General features: G+C 42.0%; 2 protein-coding genes across 5 annotated transcripts in view; one reads left to right on the top strand and one right to left on the bottom strand.

The window, feature by feature from the left end:
• The window catches only part of ASZ1 (ankyrin repeat, SAM and basic leucine zipper domain containing 1), a 46849-nt gene extending 45958 nt beyond the window's left edge, over positions 1-891 (bottom strand). The window contains exon 1 of the mRNA XM_083574594.1: positions 797-891. The gene's annotated coding sequence lies outside the window, so the exon portion shown is untranslated. The remainder of the gene's footprint in view (positions 1-796) is intronic.
• Positions 892-3341: 2450 nt separating this feature from the next.
• The window catches only part of CFTR (CF transmembrane conductance regulator), an 89586-nt gene continuing 70106 nt past the window's right edge, over positions 3342-22821 (top strand). For 3 of the 4 annotated variants that reach the window (XR_014539248.1, XR_014539249.1, XM_083574314.1), the window contains exons 1-3: positions 3342-3692; positions 17233-17343; positions 21238-21346. Coding sequence is in view for 2 of the 4 variants with exons in the window: in XM_083574314.1 (XP_083430440.1) it covers positions 3640-3692; positions 17233-17343; positions 21238-21346 (273 nt within the window). In the remaining 2 variants the exon portion in view is untranslated. Of the gene's footprint in view, positions 3693-4300; positions 4474-17232; positions 17344-21237; positions 21347-22821 lie in introns of those variants that run through there. The other variant, XM_083574315.1, reaches the window with a different exon arrangement.

Here is a 22821-nt window from a genome sequence, read left to right as displayed (position 1 = left end):
CCTTCAGATACGGTGGTCCCAAGCTCAGATAGCTCAGTTGTAGAGCATGTGACTCTTAATCTCAGTGTCGTGGGTTCAAGATGACCCTTGTGGTCCCTTACAACTCTACAAGTCTATGATTCTAAGTCCTGAAGAGCTTTAAGGCTCAAAACTTGCACTTTGAATTTGGCCCAAGTAATGGACTGGGAGCCAGTGAAATTGAAAACCACTAGCATAACATGCTCTTATTGCTTAACCTTTCGGCCATATTCTGTTCCAACTGCAGTTTCCAGACCATTTCTGAAGGCAACTCAGTGGCGTAGCGTGGGTTGTCAGCACCCGGGGCAAGGCAAGTAATTTGCGCCCCCTAACCCATGGATTTGCGCCCCCTAACCCATGGATTTGCGCCCCCTAACCCTAACCCCCAGATGTTGCGCCCGGTGCGGCCGGCCCCCCCTGCACCCCCCACGCTACGCCACTGAGGCAACTCCACATATACAACAGAGCTCTGCAATACGTATATACAGGAGGTTACTAGGGGCATGTACTACATGCCATCTAACCATGCCATCTAAACAGGGTCATAGCAAATGTAGCCATGCCATCTAAACAGGGTCATAGCAAATGTACCAGCCTAAGTTGGTAGGTGGTACTCAGAGGCACAGTGGATAGCTGTGTCTCTAGTGGCAAAGACTGATCAACAGGAATCCCCAAACTATGCACCTGGTCCTTAAGGGGAGTGCAATTCCATTCAGAACAGGTTAAGTATCACTCGCCTTAAAAGGATGAGCCACCACCAACATGATCTCTATCTCACCTGGATTGAACTTCAGTTTGTTAGCCCCCATCTGTTACCGTGGTGAGGTATCCATTTTGCACAGCCATAGCCTTGCTTGTTCATGAACATCTGAAAATGTCTTAATTAGCAATTAGCAAGAAGAGAGAGAGAAAAAAAATTAAATAGCTTTTTCAGTACAGTAGTTTATAAGAGATCAATTGTGATGTGCAGATCTATGTGGGGGAATTTTATGTCAAAAAGGGGCAACTAATTGTAATAAAATTATTTTTAAAAATCTATTTATCTAGGGATTTTCCCTGTTGCATTTGTATCATCCGTGTCAATAATATGAACATAACCAATGTCCTCCTCCTATCTGTGACATACTAAAATCTGGAATGGGTTTTAAGCATTTAGCTCTTTTGTTGCCATATTCCCATTTAGAAATTCACACATACCTTTATTTCACCCCCAAACTTCTCTTCTACAACCCCCACCCCCCAAACTTCTATCCTACGGCTCATTCCACCTACCTGTCACCCCCCGACTCCTTTGTCCCATGTGTTTCTACTGCATTTTGGGAAACCTTGGTACAGATTTTGGCCAAACTGCCCATTAGGTCATTGCGCTGTGGGTAAAAGCCTCAGCGCCTAGGGCTTGCCGATCGAAAGGTCGGCGGTTTGAATCCTCGCGGCGGGGTGCGCTCCCGTTGCTCGGTCCCAGCGCCTGCCAACCTAGCAGTTCGAAAGCACCCCCAGGTGCAAGTAGATAAATAGGGACCGCTTACTGGCGGGAAGGTAAACGGCGTTTCCGTGTGCTGCGCTGGCTTGCCAGATGCAGCTTTGTCACGCTGGCCATGTGACCCGGAAGTGTCTTCGGACAGCACTGGCCCCCAGCCTCTTAAGTGAGATGGGCGCACAACCCTAGAGTCTGTCAAGACTGGCCCGTACGGGCAGGGGTACCTTTCCTTTACCTTTTTAACCCAATAAACCTGGGAGGAAAAAATGGATCATATGTGATCATCTCTGGATGCATTACCAAGGTCCCTTAAGCTGGATTGGTTGCCACATCTTAGAACCTTGTCTATTTCAGCATGATGGCTAGATCTACAGGTGCAACAGAAAAGGCGATACAAGGCAGCAGAGTCCTGAGTAGGTAGAATGAACTATCATTTCACACTTTCAGTAGAGGAGGCTCAATTTGCAACATTATCCCAGACAAAACAAAGAAATGCAAGCTCCCTGCACTCAGAAAACTAACATATCAGGGAGTGCGCTGCTATAGAAGTGTTTTCCCAAATGTGCTACATGGAAGAGCATTGAAATCTAGGATCCCTGAAGTGGTACCATCTGCCTGACCACTTCAGGATGCTATCAGGCCCAGGAGTGGGAGGAAAGATAGATGATCCCTCCTTTTTTTGTTACGTACAGGCTAAAGTTAACTTCAGAAATTAACGTATTGGGGGGCTCAGGTATAAGGTTCTATTAGTTAAATTAGCAGTTACCTTGGCAAAGATATTTTTCTGCCCAAAGGAAGGACAAAATGGTGCTGTCTTTGTCCTCCAGTCTAGATAGAGAAGGCAGCCTTGATGGCAGTATCTGGTAATCTGGCACCAGTGTGTGCATGGCTATAGTTAAAGCACATTTAGCACATTTAGGAGACAGTTAATAAAACCTAGGTATAAGCCCATGGTTCCCAACATGGGCGGCAATTTGATTTTTAAGGGGGGCAATTTGGAAGCTTGTTTAGACCAAGTTTTAGGCTTCCTCCATGTAAATAGGAGTTCACTTTTTGAATAATAAGAATTATATGTCATGGAGGGGGGCGTCAGGATTTTAGAGATGCTTAGGGGGCGCATGGCCTAAAAAAGGTTGGGAACCACTGGTATAAGCCATGTTTAGTGGTGAAAGTTCCTTGATGCAGATAGTGTGTCTAAAGCCTTGATTCTTTCATCTCACTTTCCTCGCAGGGAAGTCAATAAATAAAATATTAAACGTAAAGTAGAAAGATTTTGACAGACTTTTCTGAGCACTTGGGAGTCAAAAGAAAGTAATTTAACTGTCCCCGAGACATTCCTTTCTGAAAATGCTAAACAGAGGATGGTGGCACAGGCGTCCTACCCCCCCCCCCAAATAAATAATGGCTTCGCTCATGTCCGCGCTGCGACCTCTTTTTAAGGCTGGTTCTCGGGTTCAGTCCACACGTTCCGATGGGAGCCGTAGGGCGCTGACGCTTAATGGGAAGGAGCTGTGAGGAGAAGCTCTTTGAAGGCGGCGGGAAGCCCATAATCATTAGCAAGGCTCCGTCAGGGAGGCGAGGTTGCTATTTCAGGACCGTGGCGACCGCTAACAAGGTTGGCTCGGCAAAGGGAGCGAGGCTGGGCTGCGGAGAGGTGTGTGTGTGTGTGTGTGGCGGGAACCACGACTCGCCTCAGAGGCTTCTTCCCCGGGACTGGAGAGCGCGCGCTCGCTCGCTCGCTTTGCCCGGAGAGGCACCTGGCGCTGGGCGCTTCTCTTGGCGCGCGCCAGTTTTTTTTTTGTTAAGGAGCGATTCCTTTGGGAGGATGTTGCTCCGCGTGAGGAGGAGTACGGGGCGGGAAGGCGAGGGCAGGCTTATGAAGCCGAGCGGGCGCGCAGAGGCGGGGAGAGGGGCAGGAGAAAGAGGGAGGCGGTGACCTGAGGGAGGTGGGAGAGCGCAGGGCCAACAGCGAGGACGACTTCGCTTCTCTTTCCCCCCTCCCCCTTTCCCAATTCGGAGGCAAGAGTATAAACGGCGCGGTTCCTCGAGAGGCCGAACTCTCTCCCCCTCCCCTCACCGGCCCCGCCGCGCCCACCCTCTCCTTTGGTGTCCGCTGCGCACAGCAGCCTGGACGGTGAAAGACCATGCAGAGGTCGCCTCTGGAGAAGGCGAACGTCTTCTCCAAACTTTTCTTCAGGTGAGTGGCCACCGCCTGAGCGGGCACGTGCTGCTGGCTGGGTGGGCGAGAGCGAGGAAGGGAGAGCGCGCGCCGGCGAAGCTGAGGGGACCAGATGGAGAGGCGGATTAGCGTTCGCGCGGGAAACCAGGGGCGCCGCTCGCTGTACCGGGTCGCGCGCGCCCACCGGGTGGGTGGGTGGTGGGTGGGGGAGTGAGGCGCGCGCGCCCACCGGGTGGTGGAGTTTCCCCTTTCTAACCCTTTCCACGCAGCGACGAAACCTCGGGGACGACGGCGCGCCTCAGGGCAGCTGCTCGGTTTCCGCGGGGACAATTGACTGTTGTCATTGCTCGCCTTCGCCCTGTCAAAGCCTGAAACGGTTAAGGGCTGGCATGCCGAGCTATCTCCTATCTCCCCCTGCTTCAGCAGGCAGGGGAGCACAGCGAGCCTTTCGACTTGGCAAATACCATCGCGCTGCCTGAGATGCCAGTAATGAGGCTTGAAAACAGTTGGCAAAGGGAGAGGGAAATAAGGGTTTGTTCCAGCGTCCTTTGTGCGCTGAGCTTTTCCTTTTGACCTGAAGCCAGATATTACAGACCCATTTAGTATAGAACGGATCATCACCCGAGTAACTTTGGGCAGTTCGGTGGCTTTTTGCTCGCCTGCGGGATCTGCTTGTTGCGCATTCTGGGACTGGCCGACGTAATTCTGGGGACGAATCGGCCCGCAAGCAGAGATTTGCCTGGCAACAGGGGCCGGGCTGTCCTACCTACTGGTGCTGCAAAGTGTTCCCAGCTCTCAGGTGCGAGGCTCCTAAAGGTCGACCTGAAATCCATACAGGCTGATGCTGTGCGTGCTCATTCAGAAACGGCTGGCGCCGAACTCACCCCCCCCCCCAAAGTGACTGAACTTGCAGTCTGATCTCCAAACCATTACATTGTACAGTAATAATTAAGAGCTCAGTCCTAAACTAAATGTGTTATTCGTTTCATAGGAGCCAACTCCCAGGGGCCAAGATCCTTTCGCCCCCCCCAAAAAAACATTTTAGGGCCCCCCAAATTGATTGGCATTTCCCTCCCATCAGATGTCAAGGAAATAAACAACTAACTTGACTTTCAGAAGACATCTGAAGGCAGCCCTGTATAGGGAAGTTTTTAATGTTTGATGTCTTACTGTTTTAATTTGTTGGAAGCCGCCCAGAGTGGCTGGGGTAACCTAGTCAGGTTGGTGGCATATAAATAATAAATTATTATTATTATTAGTGTGTACAGAATGTCATGTGATTGATTATGTGGGGCAGAGCTTAACCTGGGCCCCCAATATTTTATTCAAGTTGGCACCCCATATCTGTTGACACCCCATCAATCTTTTCCCCACTGAGCTCATGACTCACATACATGAGGTTCCTGCCTGATCTCCCATCCCAGCACTGACCAGATCAAAATTTGCTTAGCTTCAGCAAGGTGGCTTCATCCTGTGCCTTCAGGTGGAGGATGAGTCTATCAATGGCTAGTAAGGAGGCATTATTCTTCTGAATACCAGTTACCAGAAAGTGCAGGAGGACGCCTTAAGCTCCTGTGCTCAAGGTGCTGCTTGTGGGTTTTCTAGAGGCATCTGCTTGGCCACAGTGAGAGCAGGATGCTGGACCATGTGGGCCATTGGCCTGATCCAGCAGGACTCTTCATATGTTCAGATCATGGTCACAAATCTTATGTGATCCTTAGGGTGAGTTCCCTGATTCCATCCTACATATTTTTCATTTGCTTTAAAGCCAAGACACACTGGGCAGAGCATATCTGATGATGAGGAGAGGCTACTTGACTCTTTTCTTTGCACTGTGTGGAAAATGAGTTTAATACTAAGATGGTGGCCATCCAAGGAAATTGATTTACACTTGGTATAGGACAGACAAAAGAGAGTAGTACTGTATGCAATTAATTTATGGAATTTGCTGCTGCAAGATGTGGCATTATATCACTCAATAGTTCCTGGATAGGGGGTTGTTGTCTTCAAGAGTAAGGTAAAGGTAAAGGGACCCCTGACCATTAGGTCCAGTCGTGACCGACTCTGGGGTTGCGGCGCTCATCTTGCTTTATTGGCCGAGGGAGCCGGCATACAGCTTCTGGGTCATGTGGCCAGCATGACTAAGCCGCTTCTGGTGAACCAGAGCAGCGCACGGAAACGCCGTTTACCTTCCTGCCGGAGCGGTACCTATTTATCTACTTGCACTTTGACGTGCTTTCGAACAGCTAGGTTGGCAGGAGGTCTTCAAGAGTACTGTTGGGCTTTTGAGGGATCTGGCTATCTTCTGTGGAAAGCAGAATATTGGACTAGATGGACATATTGTTTGAAACAGCTGGATCTTTCTTGTGTTCTTACGTTCCCCACTTGTTTTCCAGCTCAGAATCACCCTTCCCAGGGAGGTTTCTTTCCCCCCACTTGGGTGTGCATTGAGAGGATATGGGGAAGAGAGGGAACGTGGTCATTTGATTCATTTGAATCTGATGACATAATGAATGGCTGGTCTGTCTATATAATATGCCTGGTTAAAAGGTGGCGACCTTGGGTAGGAATAATGCCAAGGTACGGGATGTGATTTAAGGGCACATTTATATGATAACAATCCTTTATTAACTCAAAACAGCTATCATCCCCAGTTCTGTCTGACAAAACTAATGATTTCCTGTCACTTGGCAACTCTAGCTCATACTTTATCATACCTGTCTTTAGAATTATAAGTTTAAGTACGTAATCCTATGGCATTTACATGTACGTAAACCACAGGGACAAATGGGCCTTGTTTTGATTATATATACCCATAGAAGTGGACTTTCATCCCTTCATTTTCAAAAGCTGTAAGACAAACTATCAAATGCTATTTCCTTTTTAAAAAACAACAACAACAGTACCCTAACATGCAAGCCTTATTGTTGAAAGTCAGGTATCCAAAATATGACGTAGATTAATTTTCTGTTTTTATAGGCAGGCTGTACCTCCTCTTTTCTTGACTTCTTATTTTTAGCATGCCTACCAATGAATAATAACATGTAAACATTAAAACAATACAAACAATGAATTTACATAATAAACATTACACTGCAAGACATCAAAACTGCACTTGTGTGCCTAGATTGTTTTTATATATACACCTCTATTTTCTCCATTCTAAAAATAGCAAAATGATGTAAAACATACTAAATGTTTTAGTTTTTTTTAAAAAAGTCCCATCTCTTTAATTGTCCTTTGCCATTTCAATGATAGCATTGGCCGCAAGTAGTATTTGAAGGCAAGTTTTCCACTTGGTTTCTTTGATTCAGAGCTTGAGCATGTGAAGATTGGGTGAAGAAGTACTCTACCCAGATTTCCGAATCTCTCTTCAACCTTTTTGGTTTACATGAAACAAGGGTTTTTTTTGCCCATCACTGATGAGTTGTGAGTTTGGACTGGATACAACTAACCTGATGCATGAGAGGCCAAGTCTGTGTAAAGCTCTGGCTGTATAAGAGAGATCAGAGCTGTTAATTGGAGTGTGTCCTCCTATACAATATTCCAAATCCCTGTATTTGGAATATCTACATTTGTAAAGGCAAAATAATAGGAGAGCCCTTTGACTCCAAATTGCTATTTGCAGGAGCTTTCCCCAACTTCTTGTATAATTCGTACTCAAATTAAAAGTTAAAGAAAACAACGCATTTCAAAATGTATTAAGAGTCACTATTGGTAATTCACAAATTGATAAGCATTCATTGTAAATTAATTTGCTTTTGTATTCAAAGCATCACATAGCATTGTAACATTACTAGTTCTACCTTTTCACTGCTTTTGTCACTCGTACCCCAGCTCTGCCATACTATCATCAGTATTTTACTGATACCAAGACCTTTGACTGATACCAAGAACCTTTTTTTGGTGGGGGGGGGGGAAGGCAGATCTACTCTTGAATCAAATCCAATGGGCTTCGTTTCTGGGAGAAGAAGAATCAGTAATCTTACAGTAATCTTAAATAAAACATTGATTATTAGTTTCCTGCTATTCACAATTATTCATGTTACTGCAGTAGAACTCTTAACTGGAATGAACATGCCAAGGTTTGGTATGTTGGATCAAAATAATTAATGAAAAGATAGTTTCTGCAATTAATATTACTATTAGGAACTTGACAGTTTCAGAGGAATAACAAACGAGGAAACTACAAAAAAGAAAACTCTTGCTCAAGATAGTTACCACATCTTAACACACCCTGAACTGGCTTTAGTCAGATAAAGCAACAAAGAGGGATGAGATTGATGTTTTGCTTGATGACAGTTATGTGCATTTGCCTGATGACTGGTAACACATATGTGAAACTTCAGGCTTCAACTGCAGTGGCTCACCTTTTGAATAAAGTAGTGTGAAAGAAAATGCTATTTTTTAAAAAAGCAATTACAGCAGTTCCTGCTCAGATGTTCTTCCTGTCCTATGACCAATGCAGATTTGTTTTAATTGTGAAGAATTAGATTTGCAGAGTGCCAATCTCAATACAGTAAAACGTGCTGAAGCTCATTGAGGGACTGCTTGAAATAATTGTGCCAAAATTTCTAGGTAAGTTGCAAAGCTAAGTATCTCTAGCAAGCAAGCAAGAAAGAAAGAAAGAATCCAGCAATACACATATTTGTCATCATTATGCTTTTCAGCTAGCTAATGGCAGTAAAATTCTTTGCTTACAGATCTGAAGACAGAATTCTTTGCTTATAAAGTACACAAGCATAAACATAATTTTCACCAAAGCCAAATGAGTCCTCTGATGTTCAACCACAAACTCTATTGTCTATGATTATTTGCCATTATTGCTGAGTTTGATGGGGTTATAGTCCAACCACATCTGGACTTCGCCAATATAATATTGGCAGTAGCTCCCCAAAGCCTCTGCTATCTGAAATCCTCTAACTGGAAATACCAGGGATTTTGAATCCAGGACCAATATACTTGCAAAGCATGTGTACCACTACAGAGTTACGGATCCTCCTTTTTTGTAACCAACAAACAATACGAATTTTTAAATATACATGCTCTGCTTGAAAATGATCAAGGATGCAAGCAAAAGAAACAAACTTACTTTTAAAGCTACATTAGCCCTGAAATGTAACTATGGAGGTTAGAAATGTTTTATGTAGGTAATTAGATAAGCAGAACTGTGGCATTCTACCAAAAGTGTTGTACCTTTCCTATAACACTTTAAATAATGATAACTACTTGGAGGTAAAAAGTCATTAAATGCTATGGAACTTTCATGTGTACGCCAGTTCTATAAAAGTTTATAGGCTGCCATTCCTCTATCTTGTTTAGCATTTTTTATGCAGAGAGATCAAGTAAATATTACAATATTTTGAAATATCCATTTCATTTAGCTGATGAAATCAGGGGTTTCTTTCATGTTGGGTTCTTCATTACTACTGAGAAATAAGAATTTGTCTGAAGAGACTGAAATGCTAACATAGCAATATGTTTAGATTCTCTAGACCAGGCATCCCCAAACTTGGCCCTCCAGATGTTTTGGGACTACAACTCCCATCATCCCTAGCTAACAGAACCAGTTGTCAGAGATTATGGGAACTGTAGTCCCAAAACATCTGGAGGGCCGCGTTTGGGGGTGCCTGCTCTAGACACTAACCAAAATAAAAATAACTATAAAAGATGTCTAGTCTTTTCTGCTGAATGACTCTTATTAAGGTTAGGGTCCTTGTGTTTCAAACTGAACACTGAATATTGCTCCATGAAAACACATACCGGTAGTTATTTTTATTATTATAGCTAAAGATTTTCATTTTCAAATAACGCTTGAGAGCTGGCACAGCTTTGGAGAGAGAGAACCAAGAGATAACAAATGATGCATATTTGCATTTATTCTAGCATCTTTTCACTGGCCTATTACTCAAAGGTTTTGCCTTACGAGCACTTTGGTGTTAAATTTAATTGCCACTATGAAACACAACATTGGTTTTGAGAATCTGAATGAAACTAGTGCTCAAGAAAGAGTGAGGGTGCTGGCAGTCACAGTGCAGAGTAAGAGCGTCTGTTCTCCTAAACAGAAATAGTTATCTTGTGTATCCATTTCATAGAATCTTACAGCTGGAAACAACCAAAATGCCATCTAGTTCAATCCGTCGCTGGCCACCCACCCAGAATCCTCTCCTGGAACATCCTGTTCCACTCCGGCCCATAATGTGCCACAAGCAGGGCTTTCAGGAAGCACTCACAGACCATATAGTCTGCAGGTGAATTCATTTCATTATGTAAATGAATAGCATTTTCCTTAATCCCTTGTCTGTGGCAGAGAAATATGGGACAATCACAATATGGTTTGTGAATAAGAAGCAGATTTCAACAAAACACAAGAAAGGCAACATTCCAATAGTATGAGCTGTTCAGCAGTTGAACAAGCTGCCTCAGGATCTAGTGCCCTCTCCTTTTCTGGAAGTTTAAGCAGAGGTTGGGCGGCCATCTTTCAGGGATACTGTTTGCACTGAACTGACTGATTTTCTTGACTGTCAAGGTCGCTGCCTAAAGTTATATGGTGGTATTCAACTAAATGCTTGTGCTAGTGCAATGATTAACACAAACACAGCAGTATTTTACCCCTCTTTTTCCACCCCCGTCACTTCTCGCAGTGAGGGAACCGCCAGAAGGCCCTTGCAGCTGGGTCTCTGTGTCCAGACTGAATGATGGGGGTGGAGATACGGAGCCAAGGTCAGCACCAAAACTTTCTGCTGTGCTCGGAAATGTACTGGGAGACAGTGAAGATCTTTTAGGACCAGTGTTATACGGTCCTGGGGCCACTCCCAGTCAGCAGTCCAGATGCTGTATTCTGGATTGATTGTAGTTTCTGAGTCACTTTCAAAGGTAGCCCCATGTAGAGTGCACTGCAGTAGTCCAAGCAGGAGATAACCAGAGCATGTACCACTCTGGCGAGACAGTGCGCAGGCTCTGTGTGAGGAGTTTGTTGGCTCTCCTTATCTTGATAGGCAGGGAAGCATCACTACAGTAGCTTGAGGAAGGGCCAGGACTAGTGCTGATTAGTTTCCTTGCAGACAAATGTTTAAAAAGGTAAGAAGGGCAGAAAATGCTGTGCAAGGAAGTAGAAAACCTTTCTCTTTCTCCCTCCCCCACTTCCAGTTTAGAGCACAGATTGTAGTTTCCTCAAAAAGTCCAAAGGTTGTTGCAATTACTCAGCATATCTCTGAAATTACCAGTGAGAGACACTGCCTAGGAACACCTTGTAGCATTTGCCAAGGATCAAGTTCCATAATCAAGATGGGCCACAATAATGTTCTTGCCATGCCAATTTCTATAGCAGACACCTTCATCTACCTGAAAAAGAGGGAAGCCGGAAGGCTGGCTATACTACCTGTTGGATGACTCATTATTCACATGCTGGCATAGTTCTCTGGCAGCTATTTATGTCAAGTATGTGAAGTTTCTTAGCAGTGATTATTGGAAGACTGGGCATTTAAATGTGGGGAGAGGGATTGTACTTGCTGTGATGGGATAGTTGCAAAAGCCGTGATTAAACCCTATAGGAGCAGGAAAGATCTGCATGTGAAATAAGTTTCCCTTTGCTCATGTAGAAGTATAATGCAGGAGGCTGAACAGACTTAAAACCAACAACTCCAAAGACAGCGGCAAAGAGAGGAAATGCTTTTAAAGGGAGAAAAAAACCACACACCCTTGCAGCTATTAAACAAATCAAAGTAAAGTAAAGACAATATCCCATGTACGTGAGAGCCTTGTATCATTCTTGTGAGGTGTATTTTGTTACCAGGCATTGAAAAGAAGAGGTGGAACTTGTTTTCCTTCTTTTACCTATATAACACCCTTGTTCCCCGCTGAGCTCTCTTGAGTATGTGCCTGTAATAACATCCGTCGTGACTGGCAAGACTATGACAGCTCTAATGGCTCCTCCAGGAAAGGGTTCCTTTAAATGCCAGTCAGTAACACAGAAGCATGTGCTAATTCAGTGCATTTTTTACTTGTTTAAAAATTAGATTTTCCCATGGTACAGCAGCAGAGAGCGTCTTGATATTATTGCATTTATATCCTCTCCATCCTTCACAAGGAGCCAAGGACTATCAAGTTATAAAAATTGGAAATTTATAAAATGATATTGAGCTGGTTTTGATCTATCCCACCAGGGCTCGCCATCAAATCTCCTTATTTAATAACGCTGCAAACTAGACTTACACCATCACATTACAAAACGCTCAAGGATGCTGAACATCTGGAGATCACTGAGCCTGAGGCTGTCAGGAGCCACTAGAGAACCTCCCATACCACCAGGCTCTAAAGGTACAGAGCCAAGGTCCTCACCAGCATCTTCTCCTGAGGATCCAAATTCCTCTCACAGCATCTCACTGGTCACCAGGCAGCAGGTTATGGAATGGAGGAGTGCTCATCTTCAGGCAAGAGGGTTGTCCTTTAAAAACCTCAAGTTCTTCAGAAGGGTGTGGCTCCTACAAGAGGAAGTCTGAAGGAGTCTATAAGAGGTAGTCTGGAGACAGATATTGGAAAGGCCTCCTTCTGCTCTGGAAACTCTGTTGGAACAAGTTGTTCTCATGGAGCTATCCATGGTCCTGCAACCCCTGACCTGCCTTGCTGCTGGGCTTTGGCACCAGACCAGCATACAACAAACAGAGGGGAGCACCACAAAGTGTTACAACTTGCTTGTAATGATTAATGTTTATATTGGGTGGTTAACCTATGGCCTTTCAAATGTTGGATTCCAACTCCCATCAGTCCTGAACAGCTTGACTGGTGGTCAGGGATGATGTCCAGCAACATCTGCCATGACACAGGCTGTCCACACCTGATTTATATGGTGTTTTTCTGCATGTTTGGAAATACGTCATATTTGTTGTAGTATATCCCCAACCTCTGGAGCAGGAAGAGATTAGTATGCCTGGGGTACTGGGGGGACAACCTTTTGCTTTGCTATCTTTTGTGAAATATCCCTTTGCTATGATGTGTATAGAGTGCTGCAGGCTCAGCATCAGGACCTGGCCAGTAGATTGGAATCTATTGGTACATCTCTGGATGATTTGCAGTAGATTAATAAGGGTTTCTGACTTCCAATTATTTAACGTTAGTAACAATGAAATGACTCACCTGTTAAATTAGACTGCTGAAATTAAGAAAGCTTGAGGCAACCAGGAAAATATTTGTGGGTTCAGCTCAATACTAGTTCTAAAAATATATATATATCCTGGTGTTCAGCTGGTGCTAAGGGTACCATGTTCTATAATGGATACCCTTTGCCATTAGTGTCCTAGAAAAATGTAATAGATCCTATAAACTTAAAGTCTGCTCTCCTCTGCTATAGGTTGTTAGGGACTCAAGCAGATCAGTTTCCTCTCTCTTAATCCATATACTCTTCCCACCAGATTTAGCTGGCAGCTTGAATATTCTGTGGTTCAATGGTCCTCATTCACAGACTTATTTGCTGGGCTTGTATTTCCCCCCCCCCCCGTCAAAGTTTGTGAATAGTGAGAAAATCCAAAGACCTGCAAAATGGCACCTGACCTGAACCAGAAGTATAGAATTGGAAACATCTGTGAAAGTAGCATTTACATCTAAAAGTCCTATAGTGTTAGAAACTAAGATATATAAATTGGGTGCCAAATGGCTCCTTAAACCAGGGTTACAGTCACTAAAACAGCATGCCTAGTTGTCATTTTGGGGCCAGTTGTATTTTTCTAAATGACTTGTCGGTTCCTGAAATTCATTCTGATTGTGCAGATAAAATATAATGGATAGAATTCTACAGGATGTGTTGCTTGTCTGTGAAAACAGTCAAGATCCAGGGATCTCCAGGCATGCACCTTCAGATGGTGGAGATGCCATCCTGGTACCTGGGCATCTTCACTTGGTTACAAGTGACCGATAGCCAGGTGTAAATGTACCTGGTGAATTTTGGATGCTGAAGCCCAGATAGAATATGTAACCAAACTACAAGCTACCCAATGACATAAGCTTCAGGTGGCCCCTCAAAAGTCACTTCCATTGTGGAAGAGGGCATTTAGCCACAATTTGCAAGCATAAAATGTCATAAATATTCAGAAGTGGGAGACTGCTATCAGAAAACATAAGGCAGGTTCCTAAAAATGGGGAAACACAAGGTAATGAAAACACACACTATGCTGGGGAAAATAAGGAAGCTACCCTGATGATGAAGAAGAGGCAGAGAAGCTTATCTAAAAGGTGAATTATGAAATGGAAAAAGTGGACTCTTATGAGGAAACTGTATAGTTAAATTATCAACTTGTATACATAGATATAATGGATATGAGGGAAGTCAGTGGAGATTATCTGTACAGGGACTGTATACAGAAGCATTCCAAATTGTTCAAATCCTCAGTCCCTGGTCCATTTTGATCCCAAGGTGGAAGAAGAATGAATCTTTTCCTGTATGGAACAGGAGTGGCTCAGTTTCTGTCCAATGTTATTTCAGCAACAAACGGCTTATTTTGCTAGCGTGCAAATAACACAATTATGAGTTTTATATAGTAGCATGTTGCTGTACAAAAATAAAAATGGAAACCTGCTTCACTTTAATCAAATAGAATTTGGCATAGAACGCCACCAGCTACTCCTGCCCAAACCAGTTGGGATATCATAATGGGACAGTGCAGTGTGGGTGGATATTTTAGCGCAGAGCCTGCAGGTTACTTTGGTTTGCAGTTCTTCATCAGTCTGCATGTGCAAATGCAGCCTTGGGTGAAAGGGCGCTGCAGTTGATTCTTGAATGCCCTTTTGGGTTTCACACAGTACTTTCCCATCCTAGGTTGAAGCAAGAGCCGCTCAACACATCAGTCATTCTAATTTCTTCTTCAAACTGGCACAATGCCTAGTTACATTCTGATGAAAAGGAAAACAAAAGTATAGGCAGTAACAACTCACCAGAGACTGTTTCCCCAAAATATAAGGTAAAGGTAAAGGTACCCCTGCCCATTCAGGCCAGTCTTGCCAGACTCTAGGGTTGTGCGCTCATCTCACTCTATAGGCCGGGAGCCAGCGCTGTCCGCAGACACTTCCGGGTCACGTGGCCAGCGTGACAAGCTGCATCTGGCGAGCCAGCGCAGCACACGGAACGCCGTTTACCTTCCCGCTGGTAAGCAGTCCCTATTTATCTACTTGCACCCGGGGGTGCTTTCGAACTGCTAGGTTGGCAGGCGCTGGGACCGAACGACGGGAGCGCACCCCGCCGCAGGGATTCGAACCGCCGACCATGCGATCGGCAAGTCCTAGGCGCTGAGGCTTTTACCCACAGCGCCACCTGCGTAGGCAAACATGATTTATGACATTTCCTGCATGTTGTTGAAAGTTTATATGATTTTCAGTTACCAAATAATCAGGATCATGGAGGTCCATGTTTTTAATTTGAAAGTCAAATATTTCTGCATGTTGCACTATTTGCAGAAACCTTTAATGCGTTCTTTTTAATTTAGCCGTTTCGTAAATGCCAAATGCTGCGAATGTAGTTTTTGGTGTGAAACAAGAAATCGTTTCCATTTATGGAGAAGAGCCACAGCCACACCATAATACATAATAAAACATCAAACATCAATTTGCTTTAAAGATGTTTGATCTCATGAATTTATTCATTTATAACATTTCATACATGTGGTGCATGGAATTCTAGTTCTGTGAGGGGTAAACTAAACTTCCAGGGATTCTTTTTTTGGGGGGGTCTAAGGTGATTTATAGGGATGTGGGTGGCGCTGTGGGTTAAACTGCAAAGCCTAGGACTTGCTGATCAGAAGGTCAGCGGTTCGAATCCCCGCAACGGGGTGAGCTCCCGTTGCTCGGTCCCTGCTTCTGCCAACCTAGCAGTTCAAAAGTACGTCAAAGTGCAAGTAGATAAATAGGTACCGTTCCGGTGGGAAGGTAAACAGTGTTTCTGTACGCTGCTCTGGTTCGCCAGAAGCAGCTTAGTCATGCTGGCCACATGACCCGGAAGCTGTACGCCAGCTCCCTCGGCCAATAAAGTGAGATGAGCGCCACAACCCCAGAGTCGGTCGCGACTGGACCTAATGGTCAGGTGTCCCTTTACTTTTACCTTTAAGGTGATTTATGGTGTGTACATCGAAAGCATACTTCTAGAAAACTAGATATAGAACTGTAGCCTGTTTAACTTGGAACTCATAAAATGTTGTTGAGCTCTGATATTTCAAAGAACAGAAAATGCACAGCAAGCTTGAACACAGAGAGAATATGTGCATTGTGAAAGTACTGGATGTTTTTTCTCCATAGAGGTGGTTAAGATGACTACTTGGTGTCCTGTACTCAAATACTGTATGAATGGGGGACACACACACACACACACACACACACACACATGAATGAGCGGAAACTTACTGCATGTACTGTCTTTTTTCTGGAATATTTTTGTTCAAAGGTCTACTATTAAAATTACTTATATTTACAGCGTACTTTTGGATCAATCTAAAATGTGTTCAGTAGCTCTTGGGTGACCATTTGAAAAGGATGATTAGTAAAATGGCATAACTGGTGACATCGTACAAACTGCACTAATTCCCACACCAAACATTTAAAACACATTTAAAGCACCTGGCTTCCCCCCCAAACAATCCTTCGAACTGTAGTTTCCCCCTCAGGGTTGGCATCCGTCTGTCTCAGGAGACAATGGAGGAGAATGTCTTTTGGGGGTGAAGTTCCAAGCTCAGAAGGCTTGGGGCTGATCTACATTATGTTGGATTTTGGGTCAATCCCTGCAGCTCTTTACATTTTTGTTACTCTCTTAAAAAGTGAGGCTTCTTATCCTTGTAGTTCCATCTATGCATGAAATGGAGCAAAGCCTGATCGTTACGTTTAAAATCTGTCCCTTTATGGTCTGCATTAACGTAGAGAAGTTTTAAAAGCTTCAGTTTCTAATTCTTCTGAAAAAGGGTATACCATGTTAAGAAGACAACATAGTGTAGAACTTCTCTGGGTGTGTGAATGTACTTTGTGCCTTGTTTAACGGGAAATGGGCATAAACCCAAAGAACCATGCGACCATTTTGACTACGGGAGAAGCAAGAACTCTTGGGGTGTTAATGCTGTGAACGCCTCCATCGTAGGTTCAAGTTGTACATATGTGTAAATAAACCACATATCATAGAGACACCACAGTCTCCGCTGTCCCTCATTCCAAGGAAACAAAAACCTGAGTAAGCGCCTGAAACTTCTTGAATCTTTGGGGTGGCATGCAACACTATTGTATTATATATTATGCTTAATAATAAATTATGGCCAGCATCCAATAATAGTTTTTGAGTGACCACAGCTTGTGCTTGGGTATATCCAGTTAGACTTTTACTTTTCATTGGTTGAAGAATAAACCCCACCATACCATGTCAAATTCTGTTTTTGAAAATCTCGGTTTCTAAAGTGGTTTGTCAAATGGCTTGAGAAAACCTAAGGTCCCTTGGACACTTGGAACTAGATGTTTGTGTGTGTGCTTTTTATTTCAGGTGTATGTGTTTTATATACCTCAATATTAATCTGAGAAAAACATTATTATCTATTAGGTGGACAAAACCGATTTTGAGAAAGGGTTACAGACAACGCCTGGAATTATCGGACATTTATCAAATCCCTGCCACAGATTCTGCAGATAATCTTTCTGAGAAATTGGAAAGGTATGTATTAAAATTATTCTTATTTTTTATAAGGCAAACAATAGAATTTCATGTTTTGTTCTTATGTTCTGATAAAGGAACGTTAAAAGTACTTTAGCAGAAGATGTGTAGTAATCTTCTTTATCTAGCATTCTTTATCCAGGCTTTAGATCTGTCTAGTAATTCATACTAATTATATTAGTCCTTACTAATCTGGATATTAGTTTATCATCCTATATATCATTGTGAAAAATTGCCTCATTGTTCTCTAATTTCTCATGTTGTAGTAGAGTTCTTAAGTGTTCAGTGTCTAGCTTGAAGATATTCATATCATGGAGGTGATTTCTATGCAATTTCTCAAAATGATCTTCACACAAGCAAAAAAAATTATTGTGATGCACAAGATCTTGAAATCTAAACAGAATAGAAACATTTGAAGCTGCCTTATTCTAAATCAGGCCTGACTGCAACCAATATATTAAATTTCTTTCAAAAGAAAAGTTACCTCTGAAAACTCTTTAAGAACTTGTGCCAGTGGTGTTTTATTTAGAGTCCATCCATTCTAGTATTTATTCCCAGAAATTCATACTTGTTTGGGTATTAACTTTGGGCTCTTTTGTTGTATCAACCCAAAGTAAAGCTTTGTAAGCTACTGGAAATAAAGCTTGTTCCAATTAAAAACAAAGAGCAACTTTCCTGAGAGGCTCACACTTTAAGCCAATAGATTTATGCAACTTTATAATGCTGTATTGACTTATTACTGTACTATAGATAAAGTAATACTATATGCAAGCCCCTCTTCAAAAAGGACTTTCTGTGTAGCAGATAATTTCACACTATGATGCTTTCCAGCCAGAGTCACTCAAACATTTTCTTCCATTTCCCCCCCTCAATTCATCCTAGCAGCTGCTCTGGGCTGGTGTTACAAAAAACACATTATTGAATCGATAATCTAAAATCTCTCCCTACGTTAAATGTTTCCAACACTCTAAATATAGACATAGAAGATCATTCTGCCCAACTGAAAACTATCACCGTCTCAAAATAATAGGACTTCTGTGGAAGTCTTAATAATCTTAGAATGATCTATAATATCATTTGCTTTTTGCATATTTCTCATTAGATTCCTACGCTTGATAGATTCAAATAGAACTGTTTACAATGTCATTCAGTAAAGATATGAGATGATAAGACTCCATTTCAGCATTATTAAAATGATACTGGCTTCATTTGGAGATTTTGTTTTGTTTCCCACACAGTAATTAAACAATCTGGTACCAAAGAATGGTCCCAGGTCTTCATATATTTCAGCAATCTGACACTGGTACTTAAAAAAAAAAAACTTAGGGATTTAATTGGATTTACTACATCCTGAGGAAAAATAGTCATTCTTCATTTTAGTTTGTCTTCTAATGAAAGCTTATGAAGTTGTAAATTATTTAAATGATGTAAATGTAATCATTTAAATAATGTAAATTAAATTATTTAAGAAAGGGGAAAGCTCTTAGATATACAACCTGAGCATAGGGTGGAAGGGCTGATGTCATGAATACACCTACAGACCTTGCTTCCCATTTAGGTTTTTAGGAGAAGTTGGAGTCAAGTCTCTCTGTCCAGCTTCCATAATCAACCAAAAAGAAGTTCATACACAGAGATACAGTGGTACCTCGGGTTACATATGCTTCAGGTTACATACGCTTCAGGTTACAGACTCTGCTAACCCAGAAATGTTGGCTTTTTGCAGTTTGGTAGCGCTGCAGAGAGCTTGCTGAGGAGACCATGCATTAAAAAGAGACTCAAAAATAACTTAAACAAGGTTTTAATTGCAAAAACAAAAACTCCTTTTACACTAAATACATTAACAAACAAACATGACCCAACCACCAACACATCCCCCAGGGTAATGGGAGAGCTAGGTGCTGCTCCTTATATACTACACCCAATTGCTGACACAGCTTAACCAGTACAACTCAGCAGCACCTGTTATGTTTCACAGCTGTAAAAGCTGGGTCTCGTTATTTTGCTCTGGCCCTTGCTCTGGCCCCTTAAAGACATACACATCGGGCGGAACAATGATGAACCTTTACATTTAAAGAAACCATTCGACAAGAAATAGTACCTCGGGTTAAGAACTTTGCTTTAGGATGAGAACAGAAATCGTGCTCCGGTGGCACAGCAGCAGCAGGAGGCCCCATTAGCTAAAGTGGTGCTTCAGGTTAAGAACAGTTTCAGGTTAAGTATGGACCTCCAGAACGAATTAAGTACTTAACCCGAGGTACCACTGTACTTGGCTTTTGTTCTCCATCCTAGGAGGAGTCAGTGACAGCAGAAAGATGGCTGAGGGTAGTGACCAGTGGTGTCATGATAGGATAAAGGAAGGAAGTATGGTTTCATAGGTCCAAGCAGGTCTGTGCAGGGTTTGTCTGAGGACTGATGTGGGAGTCTTGCTAGAGTAAAGTTATAAACTTAAACAAACATTGGCAGAAATGACTGGCAGAATCCGAGACCAGGGAGAAGAGACGGTGGAAGAAGATTCGAAGAAATTTAAAGACTATCTACAGAAATATTGTAAAATTAATGAATGTTAGAATGATGTTGGATAGAAATTAAGTGGTTTCCAGCTGTAATGCTTTAAGAATATGGAAGAAGGGTATAAATAGGTAAAAAAATAACTAAAATGGTGTTGGATTGGAAATAAGTGGTATTAGCAACAAAGTTAATAAGAATATGCAAAAATGAATTGATAATGGATGAAAATACTGAGTTATAAAATGTTAAGTTATAGAGATAAGATAAATGAAAGAGGGTAAGGATTTGCTGATTTGATTATTTAAATGGGAATACAAGAAGGGGAGGTGTGAGGAGGTCAAAGAAACAAGCAAATGAGTTTTAAGTTATGAAAAATAATTGTTTTTAATTTTTCTTATTTTTTCTGTATGTTTACTTATTTTTTATTTTTTTATTATGTGTTTTTGTATATTTGTCTTTGTAAAATCTTAATAAATATTTCTTAAATTTTTTTTTTAAATATAAACTTAAACAAACAAACAACAGCTGGTCCCTGGCAGTTCCCTCCTACCAACTTCACCCCCTGAGGCCTAGGATGCAGCTGCCCTGCCCTCTTCACAGGCCTGGGTCCAAGGGTTCCATGGCAGTGGGGAGAAAGGGGAATTACTTGGATGGAGTTATGGGAACAGATCCAGCAAGTATGGGAGTATTGGCACCTCAGGGCAGAGATAGATGGTTGAGTTGCAGCTGAGTTTTTGAGTGATGATTGAAGTTGGAACTGGGTTGTTGGATCTCAAATGTTTCCTTATACTGGACAAAACCTGGTACAGTTGTCCCATCCAAGGTTATTTATTTCAGTGAGATGATCTTCACTGTGCTCAAGTTTGCAGCCAAAGCTAAATATTTTTGGGGCATTTCCTCTGACTACTGGATAGTTAAATTATACTATCAAAAAGTCTGTTCAGCAGTAGCTGACATGCTTTATTTTCTAGTACATTGAAAAAGTCACAAAATAGAATACTTTAGAATAGTTTGTCTTTGTTTTTTTTACTTCTGGAGACTGGAAGGGATTCAAAGCCTTTATTTGCCTATTATTTGTGTATCGGTCTCGAGGAGTACAACAGGTTTCTTTAAAACATAGAACGTGACCTTTTTAATGAATTAACTCCCTGCAGAATGATTTATAGCTAGGTATTTAGATCTGCCAAATATGTGGCTGAACTACACTTGAACTTTTATTGAGCTATCAAGTAATTGAGGATCAGATCTTTGGGGTCTTTGCAAAGCCTTCATTTCATCAGTCACCTAGCTAAATCTCCTTGGATATACTTGAGTGAGCTGAAGTATGCTAGAGTCACAGAGCTGTGTATTTGGTCACACAACTTAATGGTGTTTTCTCCCCACCAGAGAATGGGACAGAGAGCTGGCTTCAAAGAAAAAACCCAGACTCATCAATGCTCTCAGAAGATGTTTTTTCTGGAAATTTATGTTCTATGGAATAATACTATATTTAGGGGTAAGAATTTACCTTATTCCAGTTTGCTTGTTGGGTTGCAGTCCTACATCATTTTATCCTGTGCCTGGGACATTCTAAAGAGCAAGGAAATAATGCCTTTAGTTTCATTTTTTTAAATCCTACAGGAATCATGGTTGATTGAATTGGAGCCAATTTAAATAAAACACTGGAACCTATATATTACCCTGTTAAAACTTGGTTAGCATGCATTTCCTACTGCTAACCAGTGTGTTAGCATGCATTTCCTAAGTAACACGCATTCTAAATAAGACAAAAACAGCAGGAATGGGAAACGGCATTAATAATACATTTATTTATTTCACTAAAGAGGCCAAATCAGAAAGTTCTTTTTTTAAAAAAATAAATATAAAGCCACATTTAACATTCCTAAGCCAGTCAGAGAATTTCTTTTTTAAAAAGTAAATAATGGTAATTAAGGCAGAAGTGAGAGCTTTACAGTCACTTCAACTTTATCAACACCCATGATTAGCACAATTGCACACCATGGCTGCTAGAGTATCATTTTAAGATAAATGGGTGAGATCTAGTGATTCAGCATTTTCACTGGTGTGTCTGGTTATGCTCCCGGTCTTTACTCACGGAAGAATTATGCTATTCCTACCCCCAGTGGAATGGAATATTAACACCAGTGCTGGGTTATCCAAAAGCTGAGAAATGTTTTTCGATGAAAAATGAGATTTGATATTTCAAAAGCATCAAAGTAGTCATCATGGTAAAAATCAGAACTTTCCTAGACTTCCTTACAGACTCTTGAACCATTTTCCTGTTGCCTTTTTATTACTTATTCTCACCTAGACCAGGTAGCATTCTACTAACATAAAATAATGTGAGGGAATCAGATCTTGTCATGTGTTGCAATCAAATCTATGATTTATTATTGATGTATCCTCCTGAGCTATATGCACATATACACACAATAGTTTTGTCTCATTTAAAAAGAAATGAAATTTTATTTTATGAGTTAGGATCATTTTTATTTTGAATTACTTATGTGGGGCGTCTAAAGGTCTTAATACCTGACCTTGATTAACACTATCCCAGAACACAGAGTTACATTGTGCAATTACTTATTGAAAACAGTGGGGTGCTATTCAACAGAATAGTTCTGCCAGTGCAAGAACCTCTGGCTGAGAATGGAGCTTTCCATACTGCTCCTCTCCCGAAGGACCCTACTAAATATTTTCTGGGGTTTCCCCAGTCCAAGGAACAGACTGGGGCAGGGGGCAGGGGACACATTTGGAATAAGAGAGGGACGGGAAGTTCCATTGCATAAGCAAAAATTATTGTACTAGTGGAAGTACTTTGTTGGATTTTAAATAGGAGTTATCGTCTTTGGCTTGCACCTGTTATTTGACTATAAAAACCATATGTTTCAATGAAATTTTATATAATGGTCTGTTTTGGGTCCTAAACGATCAGAATCAATACACCTTGGCAGAGACAGACAACATGAT

The sequence above is a fragment of the Podarcis filfolensis genome (genome assembly GCF_964270895.1).
Source record: "Podarcis filfolensis genome assembly, chromosome: 10".
Lineage (NCBI taxonomy): Eukaryota > Metazoa > Chordata > Lepidosauria > Squamata > Lacertidae > Podarcis > Podarcis filfolensis.
This window is presented reverse-complemented; position numbering and strand designations above follow the sequence as displayed.